At 36.9% G+C, this 20221-nt stretch overlaps 1 protein-coding gene across 5 annotated transcripts in view; it reads left to right on the top strand.

The window, feature by feature from the left end:
• The window catches only part of SEPTIN8 (septin 8), a 74154-nt gene that overhangs the window by 40396 nt on the left and 13537 nt on the right, over positions 1-20221 (top strand). For 3 of the 5 annotated variants that reach the window (XM_070937322.1, XM_070937327.1, XM_070937325.1), the window contains exons 2-8: positions 848-962; positions 3901-4096; positions 6273-6459; positions 13432-13593; positions 15270-15366; positions 17934-18102; positions 18393-18525. In XM_070937322.1, coding sequence (XP_070793423.1) covers positions 848-962; positions 3901-4096; positions 6273-6459; positions 13432-13593; positions 15270-15366; positions 17934-18102; positions 18393-18525 — 1059 coding nt within the window. The remainder of the gene's footprint in view (positions 1-847; positions 963-3900; positions 4097-6272; positions 6460-13431; positions 13594-15269; positions 15367-17933; positions 18103-18392; positions 18526-20221) is intronic. The other 2 variants (XM_070937323.1, XM_070937326.1) reach the window with 2 other exon arrangements.

Below are 20221 nucleotides of genomic sequence, written 5' to 3'. Positions count from 1 at the left end.
CCACCAAATTGTATCTTTAATGGTATGGAATAGAGGAAGGCTCCTAGTATACTGTTTCCATTTCTATTCTGCTATTACTATGTACTGTTATTTTGCTATCTGAGCTGTATGGCATGTATGCTTGTTTTGCTATGGATATTAGGATTGATTGGGAGTGTGCTGGATGCACAACAATCTGGAAGTTGCCTGCAGCAATATTCCCACAGATATAAAGCAAATGTTGCTTATGAACATAGTTTCTTATGGCAAAGTCTGAGAAAATGTATTAAAGATTTCTTTGAAGTGACATGATTCAGATTTGAACATTTTAGAAAATAACTACTACTGATTAATCAATAAAAAAATTAACAACAAGACTGATAGGTAGAAATACTGTATTTCACAACATATGTGAATAAATTATGCTACCAGAAGTTGTAATGTCAGCCAACCTCAATGGTTTTAAATGAGGACTGGATAGCTTCATGAAGGATTAGGCTATTAATGGCTACCAATAGTAATTCCTGAAGCAATGCATGTCTGACATAAGATCCTTGGGAGGCAATTGTCCTTTCAACAAAGTGGCACAAAGTAGTCTTTAATCTCTTTAATTCTCTGTAATCCGCACCCCTTTTTTTTCCCAGGTGCTTGACTTTAATTAATAGTATGTCTGGAATGTGGCATATAAAAACATGATCATTCTTTGAATGACCATCTGGAGAGATGCTTCTCCAGTTAGGAGTTTGCTGCATTTCAAGTAAAATTGATGGGTTTTCATTACATTTTTGATATGATGATGATGATGAATAATGATGATGTAATTTCCACCAGATAACCCCTGCAAAAATGGTGTCATTCTTTTTAATAGAATGAAGAGAAAAGAAACCTATCTATGGGAGGCCATGTTGGATTTGACAGTCTTCCTGATCAACTGGTCAGCAAATCAGTGGTGCAAGGTTTCAGCTTCAACATCCTCTGTGTAGGTCAGTAAAGTGCTTATTGTGAAGTGGAATGCTTAGAATCTGAATAGTAGCCAGAAGTTGCCATGTTGTAAGGATAAAGGGGAAAGCTTACTAGAAACCAGAGGTGGGTTTCAGCAGGTTCTGACAAGTTCTGGAGAACCAATAGCAAAAATCGGAGAATCGGTAGTAAAAATTCTGACTGGCCCCATCCCCATCTATTCTCTGCCTCCCGAGTCCCAGCTGATCGGGAGGAAATGGGGATTTTGCAGTAACCTTCCCCTGGAGTGAGGAGGGAATGGAGATTTTACAGTATCCTTTCCCTGGAGTGGGGTGGGAATGGAGATTTTGCAGTATTATTTCCCTGCCACTACAACCAAGCCATGCCACGCCCACCAAGCCACATCCACAGAACCAGTAGTAAACAATTTTGAAACCCACCACTGGTAGAAACGTATCTAAAAGTCCATCTCAGTTAAAAGATCAGGCAGAAAATGATATAAAAGGGAACTTCTGTCCTGTATTCTTATACTACTAGCTAGGTTCCCATATCACTTTAAAACATAATGTGATTTATTTGAATTTTTGCCCTACTGTTTTATGGGAATTTATCTGTCTGACTTACACAATACATTGCGTCAGTATATATATATATATATATATATATATATATATATATATATATATATATATATATATATACACATACATACATACATACATATACATATACATACACACACACACACATATATACACACACACACATATATACACATATATACATACACACACACATACACAAAAAATTGGTTTTTCGAGTCAAAACAATATAGCCAATGTGCTAAGAAATTAAACTTTCCAAATGTGGGTTATCACATGCTGTGTCTTGAAATGAAGCTAACTCTTTTTCCAGAATCTTGACCTTGTTTACATTTTTTCTGAGTGAGAACAGAACCCAGTTTGAAACATTTACGTGAATAATGTCATTTTACTCCATTGAGCGAATGAACTTTTGGTAATCAGAATGAAAGTTCAACTATCTAATTCTGTCACCCTTATGGGTCCAGGATTGAGTTTATACCATTCCTGGGTTGTGATCAGGGTGGATAAAAATCAATGATTTTTTTTAAAAAAATCAAAAAAATCAGATTTTTTTTTTATTTAAATTGGATTTTTTTTATTTAAATTGGATTTTTTTGATTTTTATCGAATTTATTTTAATAAAAAACTTTTGGGGTAAAAATCTATCGTAAGATAGTTTTCTATTTAAATTAACTAAATAATTAGTTTATTCAGCATGAAATGGCGCTTAGTTATGTAGCATGAGGCTGTATATTCTGCAACACTGGGACTATCGGTGAGTCATCAGTGGGTCAAAGGAGTAGCAGAGATGACAGTTGCTCTTTAAAAATTATGATTTAAATCGAGTTGATTTAAATCAAGCCTTTTTACTAGTGATTTAAATTATGATTTAAATTGTGATTTAAATCAACTCGATTTAAATCAAATCCACCTGCTTGTGATGTATAGAAATTGTGGGTTTACAATATTTAATGACTTGTTAAACAAACTGTTTAGTTTTAGACACCTAAAATATTTTTTATTTCTGGAAAAAATCTTACATGATTTAAGATGTGTTTTAAAAGATATTTGCATTTTTAAGTTTCAGCTTTCACTTGCTGGTCTTTATAGTCTTTCACAAGATGTAATGTGATGCCTTTATGAAGAGAAACATTTTAAGTTTTAGTTTTAAACTCCTCCCTCACAGTTTAAGTTTCTTGCTATGTTCTGCATTCAACAGTGATCACTTGAACAAATACATGGAGATGGATTGCTGTATTAGACAATCTGGGCCAGTTATGAATGTTTCTTTGTCCTTTTATTGTACTTTGGTGCCACTCCAATAATTCAGTTTCTTTCTTTAATGAAAGTTTAGTTTAATGAAAAGAAGGAATGGGGATGACATGGTATCAGTGTTCCAATATCTAAGAGGCTGCCACAAAGAAAAGGGGGTCACCCTTTTCTTCAAAGGATGAGAAGGCAGGTTAAGAAGTAATGGATGGAAACTAATCAAGGAGAGAACTAACCTAGAAATAAGGAGAAATTTCCTGACAGTGAGAACAATTAACCAGTAGAAGAGCTTGCCTTAAGAAATTGTGGATATTCCATCACTGGAGATTTTTAAGAAGAGACTGGACAGCCACTTGTCTGAAATGCTTAAGCAGGAGGTTGAGCTAGATGACCTCCAAGGTTCCTTCCAACTCTATTATTCTGTTTTTCTTGCACATGCATGAAGTAGTTGCCTGCCATATCCAAATATTTCTAGATTCATTTTCTATTCATTTCTATACTCATGTGATCTTCTAACTTAGCCCCATCAAGAATTTTTTGTGCTTGTCCATGTGTTTTTATGATTCTTAGATTTGTATTTGCTAGTTTTTTCATCTGCTGTGTGCCACTCAAAGTCACCTTTGTTGAGATGGGCAGCTATATAAATTAGACAGACAGACAGACAGACAGACAGACAGACAGACAGACAGACAGACAGACAGATAGATATAGTCATAAATTAGATGATAGATAGATAGATAGATAGATAGATAATAAAGTATTAAAATGTGCAGAAATTCCTGAAAGGATGTTTTTGCCATTAACTATAATTTTAAAGCATTTTTTTTTAAAAAAAACATAGGAATATATTTGTCATAATGAACAGTAGAATACTATTCTGGCACTGAAGTTTTTGCATTACTCTTTCTGATGTTTTGATGCTTTTCCATTTTATATCTGGAAAAGTATCCCAGCTCCATAGTACAAAGGACTAAACTTTATAAATTGCTGAAAATTTAAATGTGAAAAAAATAGTATTATGTTTCTTCATGATGCTATTTCCTTTCTTTTTTTTTTTTTTTAGCATTCGTTGATCACTGTTGGAATAAACATTTTAATATTTTTTTAGGTGAAACTGGCATCGGGAAATCTACCCTGATGAACACTCTTTTTAACACAACATTTGAGACAGAGGAAGCTAGTCACTATGAGCACACAGTCCGTTTACGGCCACAGACGTATGATCTGCAGGAAAGCAATGTCCACCTGAAACTGACCATTGTAGATGCTGTCGGATTTGGAGATCAGATAAATAAAGATGAAAGGCAAGTCACTTTCCAGTTTGTTCCAGAAACATATGCATTGTTTTGATGGGGAAAGGATGTGTATATTCCACCTGGAATACAGGACTTTATTTATTGTGATCGGCTGCTTATAATATCTGCAATGGAAAGCTTAGACGACACAGTAGTCGGGAAGAAGAGAAAACAGAAATAGGAAATTTCAGATGTCAGCCAGATAAAATACAATCCATTGCCACCTTGTGGCTTAGCTGTAACATTATCCATACAGTTGCCAGATTTAATAACATTTCCATGAAACTTGGTAGGAAACTAAAGAGTTAATGAAAGCTCTACTTTTTTTTTGATTCTGAGCTTGCAAGTTATAGTCATTTTCAATTTCTCCACTGGTTCTAATGTAAATTGCTGGGTTGTGCATATGTTGAAAGGAAGATGAAAGAGTGAGGCTTTGGAGCTCTTTTTCCCTCAGATATCCTGATTCCCTTCCTCCCATTTCCCCACAAAATTAGTTGGCTGGAATCAGTTGTGTTCATTTCATTTGAGAGCTGCTATACCACTTCCTTCAAAAATAAATACAGGGGTGCTAGTATCTGCTCTTTTGTTCCAATGCTAAACAGCAACAGGGGAGAGCTGTTGTTTTCATATCCTACATGTGAGATTCCCAGAGGATCATCATAGGAAAACAGGAGTTATTTAATTCTGACTTTGGCTTCCATGGTGCTCAATTCCCAGAGGTTCTGAATGACTTCCGGTGGGTTTCATGTACAGCAAAACTTGTATTTCAAGTCAAAACATAGAAAATGCCCTAGACTGAAGTTTCTGCAGTTAATCCATGATTTGATTTGTAAAGCACTTGAGAATCAAATACTAATCTAAAGGAGAATGTAAAGCTAAGGTTTTTAGGACCCGAAATTGATGAGATATGCTTGCTACTTTTATTGCAAGGAACTTCTCCAGTCAAGTTGTTTGTGTGTCCCCAAAGTGTTCATTTAATCATGGGATTTATATCCAGCCTTTGCTCCAGGAGATTAGGTCATTTAGAATTTAGAATAACAGAGTTGGAAGGGACCTTGGAGGTCTTCTAGTCCAACCCCCTGCTTAGGCAGGAAACCCTACACCACTTCACACAAATGGTTATCCAACCTTTTCTTAAAAACCTCCAGGGTTGCAAGCATTCACAACTTCTGGAGGCAAATTGTCATCAAACACTCCCTCTTTCAGGTTTTATCCTTTTAACACTCATAAAATAGGTTGATCTGGGAGATTGATATGTCCAAAGTCACTCTGTGAACTTCCAGGATTTCCAGTGGCTGCATTATGTGTGCAAATCTTCATTCACAAAACGAAGCAGCCAAAGGTCATTGTTGTCTGAGTAGAAGGTGCCCACGAGGAGGAAGTTGCGCAACAGGAAAAGTATTGACTGCTTGTAGAAGGGCATTCCAGTTACTTCTGTGTAATCAATCTGTAGTTCAGGGGTACAGCTAGGTCCTTGACTTACAACAAACAGTTCATTTAGTGATTGTTCAAAATTACAACGGCACTGAAAAAAAAGTGACTTATGGCCATTTTTCACTGTTACGACCTTTGCAGCATCCCCGTGATCATGAGATCAAGATTCAGTTGCTTGGCAACTGCTTCATATTTATGACTGTTGCTATGCCCCAAGGTCCTGTGATCACCTTTTGTGACCCTCTCAGAAGCAAAGTCAATGGGGAAGCCAGATTCACTTAACAACTGGGTTGCTAATTTATCAACTGCAATGATTCACTTAACAATTGTGGCAAGAAAAGTCATAAAATGCGGCAAAACTCACTGAACAAATGTCTCACTTAACAACAGCAATTTTGGGCTCAATTGTGGTCATAAGTCGAGGACTTCCTGTAGTTGGTTTAGGGCTAACTGTAATTGCTGTAAAAAATAGAATGCATGATTGCCAGATACTGTCAGATTACAATTTTCGGGTGTGCACCAAAGCAGCCAATATTGCAAGGTCTTTGGTAAAATCCAGCACCAGTTCAGAACTAGTTTAGCACTTTGTACATGCACAGTCTTTTGGTTTAATCTGTTTCAGACAGTCAGCATCTCTTTTACTCAGATTTTATGAAGGTTTGGTGGATAGAAATGTTGCAGTCATGTTGAACGTGTTTAGTCAGTTTTCATGAATGGTACCATTCAAGTTGCTAATGGAATTCGTTTTTAGTTACAGGCCAATAGTAGATTACATTGACACGCAGTTTGAAAATTATTTGCAAGAAGAGCTAAAAATCCGGCGTTCCCTTTTTAACTATCACGATACAAGAATCCATGTCTGCCTTTATTTTATCACCCCAACCGGCCATTCCTTGAAGTCCTTGGATCTGGTGACCATGAAAAAGCTGGATAGTAAAGTAAGTATCCCCACATCATCACAAGTACTGGCTCTTATTTTTGTCTACCTCTCTCCCTTCTTACTTATTATCAATCTTAATGATGTACTTGGTCAGGAGTTTTCCTTCAGTTGTCTGAAAGCATAAATGAATGTAAGATAATTTCAACAAAAACCTTGACCGTTCCCTTTATCAAAAGATTTTTATACCTCCCCTCAGTAGAACTGTATAAACATACTCTTCCCAGTTTTCATGAGACTCCTTCACTTTATGAGACTATCTTCACTTTATTGGAATCATTTTAACCAAACTGTTGACTGTTTTTCCATTACTTTCACAATTCAAAAATGATGGTGCAGCTTCAGCATTACAAGCTGCATCCTACTGAGATGTGAACAAAAGAAAGTGAGTGTGATTGTAATGTGGAGATGAGTCATTGCTGTCCTTAGAACATTTCAACAGCTGGGTGGAAAACATAGCACTGGAAGAGTAGCAGAGAGATAAAGCCCGGGATTCAGGTTCTATGAGATGCAGATGTTCTGATGTCGAAGCCAATAGGATATAAAACATTGCTGTGGGAGCATCTGAAGCAGCAGCCTTTTTGTGATGTGGTAGTCAAACATAGAGCCTCCTCAGAACACTGGCAATTGCCAATTGTTCCCATGCTGCCTGTGTTCAGGGAACCTAGCTGACAACTAGTAATTTAATTTATTACATGGTGATCAAAGAGGAACAGCTGATCTTCTGAAGTTCACATTGTGAGGAGAACTGGAGGCACACTATAAAGGTCATTGATGCAAAGAGATTCATGTGCACACACAAAAAAACAATCATAATGCCCATCCCAAACAAACTTTTACCTTTTAAAAGGTAAAACAAACAAACAAACAAACAAACAAACAAACAAACAAACAAACAAACAAACCAACCAACAAACCCAGAGCTATTTCTAAATAGCAGCAGCAGCATCTAATTTGCTAGGAAATCCTGATGAGGTTCCTCATCTGAGGACAGTGAAGGCAAACCATTTGGGCTTGGCGTATCAAAAATTCAAAAAAAGTGCCCACTTTTTGATTCTGCTGGCGTGTCAAGACACCAACACACAGAGATGGACAAAAGAGAAACAATAACAAAGAGCAATGAATTATATAAACTTAACATTTATTAAATAAATACATCATTGTAAATTTATTTGAAATTCCTATCTCTGGCAGACAACCTGGACACTGGAAAATGCTCTTGCATGGCCTTGTAGCTTCTAAAAAGAGTGGAAAGCACTCCCTGTTCTCACGTGATTTTCAGAGACTCCAGAAGGTGTGCAAGAACAGAGTCCTCTTATGCCACTTTCAGAAGGAGGCCTGACATGTCACCAAAAATGATGTGCAGTGTTGCCTGTGAGACACATGACATAGGTTCATCATCACTGTCCTAGGAGAACCAGATACGGGTTTTAAAAATCTAACCAATAGATATTAACAAAGAAGTGAAGAAATCCCTCAACTCTTTGCTGTCATCTAGTGGTCTGGATTTTAAGCAGTACTACTTCAAAACAGAGTAGCAATATAGTTGGAAAGGACCTTGGAGGTCTTTTAGCCCAACCTCCTGCTCAAGCAGGAGGCCCTACACCATTTCACATGAATGGCTGTCCACTCTTTTCTTAAAAACCTCCAGTGATGGAGCATCCACAACTTCTAGAGGCAACCCAGAAGTTCATTCACCGTAGATTTTGTTACCTAATAAGCTATTGATTTTGCAGTTGGGCTGCATGTTGGATATGTAGATGTTGACCAATGCATTTGTATATGACTGTAGATTTCTGGATATGATTATTTCCTTACTCTTGGTGAGATTTGATGTAGTATGGGGTCATGCACATATCAATCTGACTACTGGAGATATCAGCGGACGTGGTAGTAATTGAAAACTTTCATATAATATGAAATCCTCCTGTCACTTGGTAAGCATTAACAACAAGTTCGACTTAGGTCATAAAACTTCTCCAGATATTTTGGGAGATTTTCTGCTGAAGTGGAGAAGAGCACAATCTTAATCCTTGTTTTGCTTAATCCTGATATGGATTACAGAGGAGAATCCCATAAACCTCATTCCCATGGATGGAATGGGCCCAAGGCTTGTCTCTAGGTGAACCTTGGGCTGTTTTTGGCTCTATCTTCTTTTTTCTGTGCTTTAATTCTGGGGCTGGCCCTAAAGAGTCCCAGGTGAGGAAGGATGTGGGTTTAAATAATTGATCTTGCATCAAAACAACAGATCAGAAATGAGTTATAAAACAGGGGAAAACTAGGGACGTAAACCTCTACCACAAAACTTCTATTATATTTGGCTCTTCCTTATTTCTGCCCAACTCAAGCAATGTGAATACTCCCCCAAATAATAAACTGGTCTTTTCTTAAAGATGCAGCTATTATTTTGAATTTGGTTTCTTTGAGGAATCTGCTGTGGTAGACAAGAAATAAAGAAAGTTATGGGAAAGATTGAAAAATGAAAATATTTGACATTTAATTAAATAGGAATTTCTTTTCTACTTAATTTCTTTTTCTTGCCCTGATGCTTTCCTCTTCTGAGACCCATGTCATGTACTGGCTGGAGATCAGACATCTTCTCAGCAAAGATTTATATTTTATTAAGCATCTGGCATTATGTTCCAATGCTCAACAGTTCAGCAGAATCAGCAGGATGATGTAAAACTTGAGCAGACTGTCTGGATTTTCTATGATATTAAGGAATCTTGTTCAGAAATGTGACTTCATCAGTGGGTGACCTTTTTACCCAGCCCGCTCTTCCATTGTGCATCTGTGTGCAGCTGAACTCATAACCAAACCAGCTGCTGCCTCCTGTATCTAATTACTTCCAGGCAGCCAAAAACTCATCTTCAAAGCTGAATTCCTCAGTTAAATAATAGGTGGTTGGAATTGCAGTTGAAACAAACTAGTCAAACTGGAACTGATCCACCTCTAGCAGTTCATAAGGAATAAGAGAATGTTAGCAGCTTTCCTGCTTTACTGTTCAAATGGAACTTGTGTATGTATACAACAGTAAAGTATAGTGCCAAATACTTGCCTCTTTAGAACGACTTTTGTGACTGGCTCTTGTTAAATGAGAATAGAAAGGTGTGCATTTTTGTTCTAGCTCCAGGCTTGGTTTTTCCTTGTGATATTTCCAGAGCTCAGGATTTAAACTCTAAAGTCAAGAAATAGTACAGGAAGATAAAGCTGAAAAGACTATAAGATGTCACGAGACTTCAAACTGATGTATATTTAAGAGTAGTGGATTTCCTGCTAGGAGATCTCCAGCAAATTATATGATAAAAATTTACCTAGTTTGCTCTGATTTTTTTTTTTAGAGTAGCTGAGTTGGATCTGAAACCAAACATCCATTTGTGCTATAGCAAATTGCTACTTGATAAAAGTAACTCCAGAACCTCTGCAGATTCACATAATTTATTTATATATAGTTTTTTTTTTTTGTATTCTAGCCAGAGATGGTAATTTCCTCACTGTAAAAAGAAAAAAAATAAGATCTGGGTGTCTTTGTTAAAGACAAGCAGTATGATCCAGCTATTAAAAAGACGAATATTATTGTGGAGTACATTAACCAGAACATAAAGTCTGGGTCATGAAAAGTAATTCTTCCCAGCCTTTATTCTCTGTTGAGATCTCCATGTCCAGCTTTGGGCACCACAGTTCCCAAAGGACAATAACAGATTGGGACAAGTTCAGAAGAGCACAATCAAGCTAGTGAAGGTTTTGGAAAAACCAGACCCCATGACGAATGGTTAAAAAAATCTGACTATATTTGGTCTACAGAAAAGAGGAGACATATGATAGCAGTCTTCAAATATTTGGAAGGCTGTCATGTAGAAAAAGAAGTGAAATTCCTCTCCGTTGCCTCAGAGAGCACGATCAGAATCAGAGGGTTAAAACTACAGGGACGGTAGGAAGGTAGTTTAGTTAGATACTATGAGGGGCTTCGTGATTGCGTGAACTGTCAACCAGTGGAACAAGCTGCCGCATTATGTGATGAGTTCTTCTTTACCAGAGATCTTCAAAAAGCCATTGGATGATCATATGTCAAAAATACTGAGATTGAGAAATAATGCTCTAGTAGATCCTGCAGAGGGCAGGGAGTTTATTTATTTGTGTACACAACCTGTAGACCTTCCAATTCCTAGCAACTCTGGGTTGCTTACAATTAAAAGTAAAAAATAAATAAAAATAAAAGCAAAACACAAAGAATCATGAACAACCTCAGAAGGAAGCTGTAACCAAATAAAATGAGCCAGCAGAGGCTCAACCTTCTTTCTGCTCCAAAATGTGGGAGAAGAGCCAGGTCTTTAATAGTTTCCTGTGTGTCATGAGGATTGGACTGATCTGGATCTCTGGAGGGATGTAATTCTAGAGTGTAAGAGCCACAACAGAGGAATTGAATTAGATGACTTCTATGATCTTCCAACTCATATGATTCTGGGCATCCATCCATTGGAATTTGCTGGAGATCATTGTGTTTTTGTTTCTGTAGCCATTAGGAAAGCAATTTTCACTGTTGTGTATGTGGCCAGGTGTTCAACATGAAGCTTAATTTCAGTGAAGTGGTGTGATTCTTTTTATAAGGCTGCTTTTAGACTTCCTGCTGGTAGATTTTTTTTTCTTTTTTGGCACACACAAACATTTTTCTCACTTAACAGGATAAAAACGAAACATACCCATTTTGTAAAACTAATTGGGAAGCCAGTGAATGAAAAGTCAAGCAATTTCCTATAAGAAGTATTAACACGTTTATTGGTTGCCAACTGTTTCCAAATTCTATTACTTCATAAAGCTTTCCAGGATGTTAACGGCAAAAGCTGAGATGTGAAATACCATATGCAGGAAAACAGGAGTTTTGCTTTTCTTGGATCTTCAGAAAAGCTCTTCTGCAGTCAGGAAGTTCTCCATGGTGGTCAAAATATGCTACAAGATATCTGACAGATATCTGGAAATAATCTCTTGACATATGTGCATGTTGCATTTATGAAAAGATTGGATCCATCTTTTGGAGTCCAAATTGCCTACATGTGACATGTGTAATGTCTGTGACTGATAGTTGAGTTGGAGCCAAAAGTCAGAAGGACTGGACTACAATTTTCTCCTTCTTTTTCATTTTACTTCTTCCTCACCTCAAGTCCTCAATGATGTACAGGGAGTCCTGGTCATATGACCAAAATTGTGATTGGAATTTTGGTCATTAAATGATATGGTCATTTCATCATGTGACCAGACATGATTTTATGAACATTTTATTGTGGTCATTACATGAATCACATGGTCATTAAACAAATCCAGCTGCCCCCATTGACTTTATTTGTCAAAAGCTGCCAGGAAGGTTGCAAATCATGACCCTGTGGCTGTAGTAGGCCATTGCAACCATCTTAAATGAAAGTCGGTTGCCAAGTTGCCAGTTGTGACCATAGGAGATGTACAACAGTCATAATATCGAGGACAGGCTGAAAATAACTTCTTCCAGTGCCATTGTAACTTAGAATCATCATTAAATGAATGTTTGTAAATTGAGGACTATATATAAAGATTATTTTCTGCATATCTGGTTTTGGAGGACCAGTTAGATATATCATTATAGAGTGTAGTGCTATCTGCAACCTGGTGGTATTCAACGAATCATTGGAGCTGAAAAGATTAGCATTAGCACTTAGTGAAAAAGCACAACTGAGAGGAACATTCTTCTTAACCTTCCCCTTCAGTTTTTGGTTTTACGTTTTCAAGGAGATCAGTGGTTTCCCAAGTATCATTGAAAAATGATGGCCTAGCATCCAGGCAGATTCCCATTCACCTTATCAGTATCCGAAATGGCAGCAGGAAAGAGGAGCCAAAACAGTGTCATGTCCAAGGGAAAGGGAAGAAAGAGCTGCAGAGTTGAAAAAGACCACACTTGTCTAGACCAGCGTTTCCCAACCTCAGCAACTCCCAGAATTCTAGACTGAATGAAACAAGTAAGCTTGTTTATCAGAGTAGGGAGATGTTTCTCTAGAGTGGATGATGTTCTTTTTAAAAAACCTTGCTTGCTTGCTTCATAATCTGTGCATTTTTGCACCTGTCCTTTCTTTTGATGTGCCAACAAAAGCAATTAATATTCAGCAAAAAGAATGTTATTTATTTTTGGTCAGCCTGTGTTGCTGAATGTTTTTTAAGGCCACATGTTTTTATCAAATCTCATGCATTCCTCATATTTTCCCTGAACAACAACAACAACAACAACAAAACCTAAAATGAAATAACTTGCAAAAGAGAATAGGAGAGATATAACTTAAGCTGCATTTATAAATAACTATTTAATTCACACTTTTATTGTTAAATTACATTTATTTTGTGTTATGAAGAATTGTGAAAAAGTGTAATTTGCTTCAGAAATCATCTAGCCCTAACCTCTTCACATTTTTATTTATTTATTTCAACTATAAATTGTATTTCTGGATTTTTGAGGTATTTATTACTATGGTCTTTTTTATTTATATTTGCTGGTTTTATACTCTTGCTTTTTATCCACTGTGCCCTACCCAGAGTTGCCTTTGGTGAGATGGGCTTCTATATAAAATTGATAAATAATCAAACAAATAAATGTTAGATTACGTTTTCTTAATGGATTCAGATCCTGTCTATCAGGACAACAGCAAACAAATCCTTTACAAGAATTTACAGACAGTTATATGTTTTTCCAATCATTGTTTCTGTAAGCTAAACATACACAGCTCTTTTCACTATTCTTCATTGTTTAGTTTCCAGTTCCTTTACATCTTGATAGCCCTTCTCTGAACTTGTTCATATCTCAGTTTGTCCATATCTTTTTACATTCATTTTCTAGCCACTGTCATTTAATGTTTAATTCTGCCTGCACTCCTAGCTGGCATTAATCCATTCTGTAGCTAATTCGTGACTGATTACAGAAAGCTCAGTTATTTCTTGTTTTTTCACTGCTCTCCAGGTGAACATTATTCCCATCATTGCTAAGGCTGACACTATTTCCAAGAGTGAATTACACAAGTTTAAGATTAAGATCATGAGCGAACTGGTCAGTAACGGAGTACAGATTTATCAGTTCCCTACTGATGATGATGCTGTATCTGAAATCAACTCTGTGATGAATGTAAGTAACATGCTTCTTCTGTAGACTTTCTATGCTTCTGTATTTATAGCAGTGACCCTGAGAAACTGTATGTTGTGTTACCTGGTGAATGTCATTATAATAGAGTTTATTCCTTCCATTTCTCAAATGGAAATGCAAGGAAGCAGTGGCATTCTCTCAGTCTAGAGTGGTTGCCATTTAAGACAATCCAGTCATTTGGTGTGGAATATAATCCTTCTCCCTTGATACATTTCATGTTCAATGTATGTTTAGAATGGAATATGAATTTGTAATGCAGTCTGGAAAGTCACTATAAAGTCCTTCATATTCTTGGATACATTTTAGATTGAGAATATTGAAATAATTTTTGGCATATATCATCAGGCAGATTAATGGATGTAACTACTCTCTTTAGATAAGGGAAAAGGAGGAGAAAGAAAAATGATATTGTTATCTGCCAGCATCTGAGAGAGCAAAATGTTTCCATTTCTTTTTTAATTTGTTATTACATTTATAACTTGTCTTTGCTTTGCACAACTCAAGACATCATACATAATGTCCCACTGCCTATTTCTCCTCAGTAACAATCTTGTGAGGTGGCTTATGCTAAAAGCCACAGTCTTCCAATTTCTAATCCAGCATCTTAGCCACCATAACAAATTGACTCTCCCCTCCCCGTTTATTAGTGTATTACATTATATCCCATTTAGCTTGGAATTCAAATTTCTTGCAATAATCCCACAAGAAGTGGGAGAAAAGAAATACTCTTAATTTGATCAGTGATGAGCACATTTTTTAAAAAATGCAATGCAAAAGTAAAATCAAATAGATGAGATAACACACCAGCATCAAAAAGATAAAATACCAAATAAAAATGTAATATACTGTACAGTACTATAATTACCTCTGCAAGTGTACATATATATTACCTAAAAACAAGACAACTAACATGTTAAACTTGATGTGATGAATAAAACAGAAGTGGTTACGTCTGTGAGCAGCTATATCTTATTTTCATCATTGCAATACAGGATTTGGCTATTGCACAAGTAATAAAGGGTTTTGAATTTTCTAGAAGATGGTTCATATAGGAATTGTCTGGTCTTCCTGGAAATTTATATATTGGGGAAGATCTACTTAGACCTGGTATCCCCTATAGAATTTACCTTGTAGAAATGAGAAAATTATTGGCCCTAGCTTAATCTGACAACATGCTATGAGGCAGAAAAATCTCCTGGCTATTCTGCTATTTTAGCTATTTCTGCAAGTAACTAGAATAGCAAACTATTGTTTAGCACGATTTGTAAAAACAAGGGTTTGTTCTGTTTGGCTCATTCTTCTATCTATGATTGCTCAAAATAAACTTCTGTGTGGATACAAAGATGTGGAATGCAATATGTAAAGAGTGCCAAAAACATTGTTCACAAAACTGGTGGATTTAAAAATTCCATACATGATTTTATTGCAAATTCAGGAGTAGCCTTTTATTTAATGGGTTGTAGAATAATAATCTTTCAAAAATTAGGCTTTGTTTTGTTTGTCCTGGCAGTCCTGTCTTAACATCATGCTGATTCCATAGACATTTTTAAAAAATGTTTTCTATTAGGAAATTTGCATTAAAAGTAAAATAAAAAAAAATCCTTTTGGACAGTTCTATTGTTTTGCCCTGAATTGCAAGTTATATTTTTTCCTCAAAGGCTCATCTGCCATTTGCTGTTGTGGGAAGCACAGAAGAAGTAAAAGTGGGAAATAAAATGGTGAGAGCTCGGCAGTATCCATGGGGTGTTGTACAAGGTAAGTTGGGACTCCAGAAAAGTTTAACAGTGGCTGAAATCCTTGTATGTTGTAGGTTGCTAAAAAATATTTATTGCTGCTGCTGTTCTTATGGCTGATTGCACAGTGAGCCAGATGTTTAGACTGGATTTGACATATTTATTCACCTGTTAATTATCCATCTTTTTATCTATTTTGGCTAACCCATATATATGTGTGTCTAGGTTTGTATGTATTTGAATAAAAGAATAGTGCCCACTCAATAAATATTACAAGGAGTGGGCTTATGAAAACATAATTTTGGGATGCCAATGAATGTCATAGTCATGAAATAATCAATCAGAAAGATAATTTCATTAGCATTTTTGTTATTGTTGTTGCTGCCTTAAGTGTTATTTTTTTTTTATATTCACCTGTGGATTGGGCTCTAATACATTTTAATATTTAATAGCAATAGCAATAGCAATAGCAATAGCAATAGCACTTAGACTTATATACCATTTCACAGTGCTTTTACAGCCCTCTCTAAGTGGTTTACAGAGTCAGCCTATTGCCCCCAATAATCTGAGTCCTCGTTTTACCCACCTCGAAGGATGGAAGGCTGAGTCAACCTTGAGCCGGTGAGATTTGAACTGCCAAACTGCAGGCAGCTGGCAGGACGCAGAAGTAGCCTGCAGTACTGCCCTCTAACCACTGTGCCACATCAGCGCAGAGGTGGCAAACAGGAATAGATTATTTATTCTTTTGCCACTGTTTCCTATTACAAGGTTTGATGGTTTAACTATCCTAAAAATTTTATTTATTTGAGTTTTATCCCATCTACATTACTTTTTAAGTTTGTCAAGGTGGCAAACATAGCTAATACTCCTTCCTCCTCCTATTTCCCCCCACAACAACAACCCTGTGTGGTAGGTTGATCTGAGAAACAATGACTAGTCCAAAATCATTGTGAAAGCGCCCCAGCCGCTTTTGTGCCTGACGCGGAACAGAATTCAGAGTCTCCTGGCTTCTAGGTCACCACATTAAACAATATACCAAACTAATATCTGTGGAAGGGCATGCAAATGTTTGACAGTAAGAAGGAAAGAAAAGAGAGAGGTGGTAGGTTTGAGGAGAAAGATTGCTGTACAATAAAAAAGATGAAATGGAAGAAAGGCAATCCCGAACAAATACAGTAAGATATTAAGATCAAGAATGAATTGTTTAAAGAATAAAAGAGAACAAATATGAATAAATAGCAATAATTAGATTTTAAGGGCAAATGAAGATGTTGTTTATGTAAGCAAGCATAGAAATATTGAGACATGATAAAAAAAGGGGAAAAAGATTTTGGCAAAAACTGTAATTGAGTAAAATGTATTTGAATTTGATTAATTGTATAAGATAAGATATGGCCAATGCTCTGTTAAAGAAAGATATGGGTTAATGTGGGGGGGGGAACCAATAAAACTTGTATAAAAAAACCCAAACAAAATACCAAACTAATATCTGTGGAAGGGCATACAAATGTTTGAACACATTAAGTAAAAAGAAGGAAGGGGTGTAACAGTTTAATAACACCAATACATGATTTGATTTTAATGTTTGTAGTTGGTTCTGAAAAGTAGCTTCCAGTGAAATCCTATGAAGAACAGGATTTCCAAAATGATTTGCAACAAATGCTGGATAAATAAATCAGTCTCTGCTGTTCAACCAAGCAGAGATGTCACGTTTCAGAGGCTTCCACATGATTGCTTTAACGATTCAAATAGAGTTGGTTTGTTTGTGTTCCCACACATTGCAAAGCACCTCTTTCAACACAGCTGCAAGGGAGCAGAGCCCTTTTGAAGTGAGTGATGAACTTCTGAGCAAAATATACACAGGAGCCTGCAGTCTATCATCGTTTCTAATCTCTCTCTTCCAACACTTTTACTTTTCTGGAGGATGCTGTTTTTATACCAATGCTGCATTAATCCTGCAAGAGGAGAGTGTGTGTGTGTGCGCGTGTGCGCACACGTGTACATGTGCAGATCAGAGGTGGGTTTCAGCAGGTTCTGACCAGTTCTGGAGAACCGGGAGTGGAAATTTTGAGTAGTTTGGAGAACTGGTAGTAAAAATTCTGACTGGCCCCACCCCCATCTATTCTCTGCCTCCCAAGTCCCAGCTGATTGGGAGGAAATAGGGATTTTATTTATTTATTTATTTATTTATTTATTTATTTATTTATTTATTTATTTATTTATTTATTTAATATTATTTGTATGCTGCCCTATCTCCGTAAGACTCAGGGCGGCTCACAAGAAATAAAACAAACCCAATAAAACGTAAAATACATAAATATGTATACATAAAATACAAAAATGTATAAATATATAATTTAAACATATATTTTGCCTTAATCTTCCCCTGGAGTGGGGTGGGAATGAAGATTTTACATTATCTTTCCCCTGCCATGCCCACCAAGCCACGCCCACCATGCCATGCCATGCCCACACCCACAGAACTGGTAGTAAAAATTTTCGAAACCCACCACTGGTGCAGATGCTTGCCTCTAGGTGAACCAGTCATTTTCTCCTATGTGTTTTCACATCTGCTTTTTGTTTAAATAGTTGAAAATGAAAGCCACTGTGACTTTATGAAGCTGCGGGAAATGCTGATCCGAGTTAACATGGAAGACCTGCGAGAGCAAACTCATGCTCGCCATTATGAGCTTTATAGGCGGTGTAAGCTAGAAGAAATGGGCTTCAAGGATACAGATCCTGACAGCCAGCCATTCAGGTAAGAAAGTCTTACCTTTCTTCTTCCCCCCCCCCCCAATAATACACTACAGGGAATTGTGAAAATTGGATGTTCTCTTGGGGCCTGTGGGAGTTTTACCTTCAGTGTGTGGGATAGACATGATATCTCTTCATGTTTTCTCTCTGTTGATATTTTCCCTTTCTGACACATGGACATTTTTTCATGGGGTATAAAAAAAAATGCATTTTCAGACGTGTGTGACCTTGAATCGTTTATCTTAGATCTTTCTTTTAATGTCTGGACAATTTGGAACTTGCTTTTTCCACCAGCCTTCAAGAAACGTATGAGACCAAAAGAAAAGAGTTCCTTTGTGAATTGCAAAAAAAAGAGGAAGAAATGAGACAGATGTTTGTGAACAAGGTCAAGGAGACGGAGTCAGAACTAAAAGAAAAGGAGAGAGAAGTGAGTATGGCAGACAATGACTCTACTAGGCAAATTCCTACGTTAGATAGGACTGAGTTTTTCTTTTTGTTTTGCCTGTATTGATCAAGGGGAATTTCCAGATCTTTCTAATATTAAGCAGGTTAAACTGGCCTACTATTCTCTTCCCACTGGTAGATCCATTAAATCCCTCTGGAAATTTAGCATTAGGACACAAAGCACTTATATGCATGTGTGGGTAGGCATATATATGCAATGCAAATGCTTGTAATAAGATGTTGGTTATTTATTTATTAAATTTGTTTGCCACCCATCTCACTGTAGATGTTAAAGCTTAAGAGTCCTGCCATTTCTTTAATTTATTCAATTTTGTTTTGTTTCAACAATGTGAAACTAAATAGGACTTAAAACTCAGAAGACGGATTTCCCAGGGAGAAGGGTAACATAATTGTTATGTTTTAAAATGCCCCAAATTGATGGCATCATAGAGGATTGTTACTTCCCATGAACCTGCTTATTTTACAGTGATGGAATTGCCCATGTATCAATCAGTAAACTGTGATAGAATTCACAGAGTGAATTCAGCAAGTCATTTATTTAAAACAAAAAGAACTAGGAACGTTTTGTTTCCTCTACATCAGGGGTGTCAAACTCGTGGCCCGCGACCCAAATGCGTCATGTGCTGGCCACCCCCACCCCCATTTTAGCAAAGGAGGGAAAAGTCACAATACGTCATGTGACGATGACATGATGATGCAAGTTTGATACCCCTGCTCTATATCAATCAAACATGATGTACTTTAGCAATATAAAAAACTGGTATAAACCTAACAACATTACAGAATGCTTACATACTGTACATTCTCAAGGAAATAATCCAGCTACTGTATTTTTCGGAGTATAAGATGCACCTTTTTCCCCCAAAAAAGAGGGTGAAAATCTGGGTGCGTCTTATACTCCGAATGTAGCCCTGCCCAGCTTCTCAAATGGAGGTTTCAGAGGCTGAAAAAAGCATCAGAAATGAAGCCCCCAAACAGAGCTTCAGAGGCTTTTTTTCTAAAGTTCTGTTTCGGAGGCTTTCGGAGGCTTTCAGAGGCAAGAAAAAAAGTTTTTTCTGAAGTGGAATTTCAGAAGTTTCAGAGGCAGAAAAAAAAGAGAAAGAAAAAAAAGCAAGACACAGAGCTCACAACCAAGGAACCTGTTGCTAAAATTCACATCTGGGAACAGCTGATTGGAGGTATTCTGGGAGGCCAATCCACCTGCCAATCAGCTTTTTTCTTATTTTCCTCCCAAAAACTAAGGTGCGTCTTATTCTACAAAAAATACGGTAATTAAGAATAAGGGAGCATATAAAGCAGAAAAATGATATTTTAAGGGAAGGATTACCTTGAAATTGTAAAAGTAATTTTATACAGAATTACTTGTAGATTCTCTGTTTTGAGTGGTCATGAAGCTTCCATAAAGGGGCTTTAAGCATGTAACTCTGAGCCCAATGAATATACCCATGATGCATTTATCTTACCTGAAAAACAAAATAACAGAGTTGGAAGGGAGATCTTCTAGTCCAACTTTCTGTTCAAGCAGGAGACCCTATACCAGTGATGGCTAACCTTTTTGCCATCGCGTGCCAGGAGAGGGGAGGACGGGGGAGGGTCGCGCGCGCACGTGCCCACGCGCATGCGTGCGCAACCCCCTCCCCCCCGCTCCTGGCACATGG

Source organism: Pituophis catenifer, unplaced genomic scaffold (assembly GCF_029215685.1).
Source record: "Pituophis catenifer annectens isolate HBS135680 unplaced genomic scaffold, rPitCat1.0.hap2 SCAF_2, whole genome shotgun sequence".
NCBI lineage: Eukaryota > Metazoa > Chordata > Lepidosauria > Squamata > Colubridae > Pituophis > Pituophis catenifer.
The sequence above is the reverse complement of the archived record's forward strand: the minus strand, read 5'-3'. Positions and strand labels throughout refer to the sequence as shown.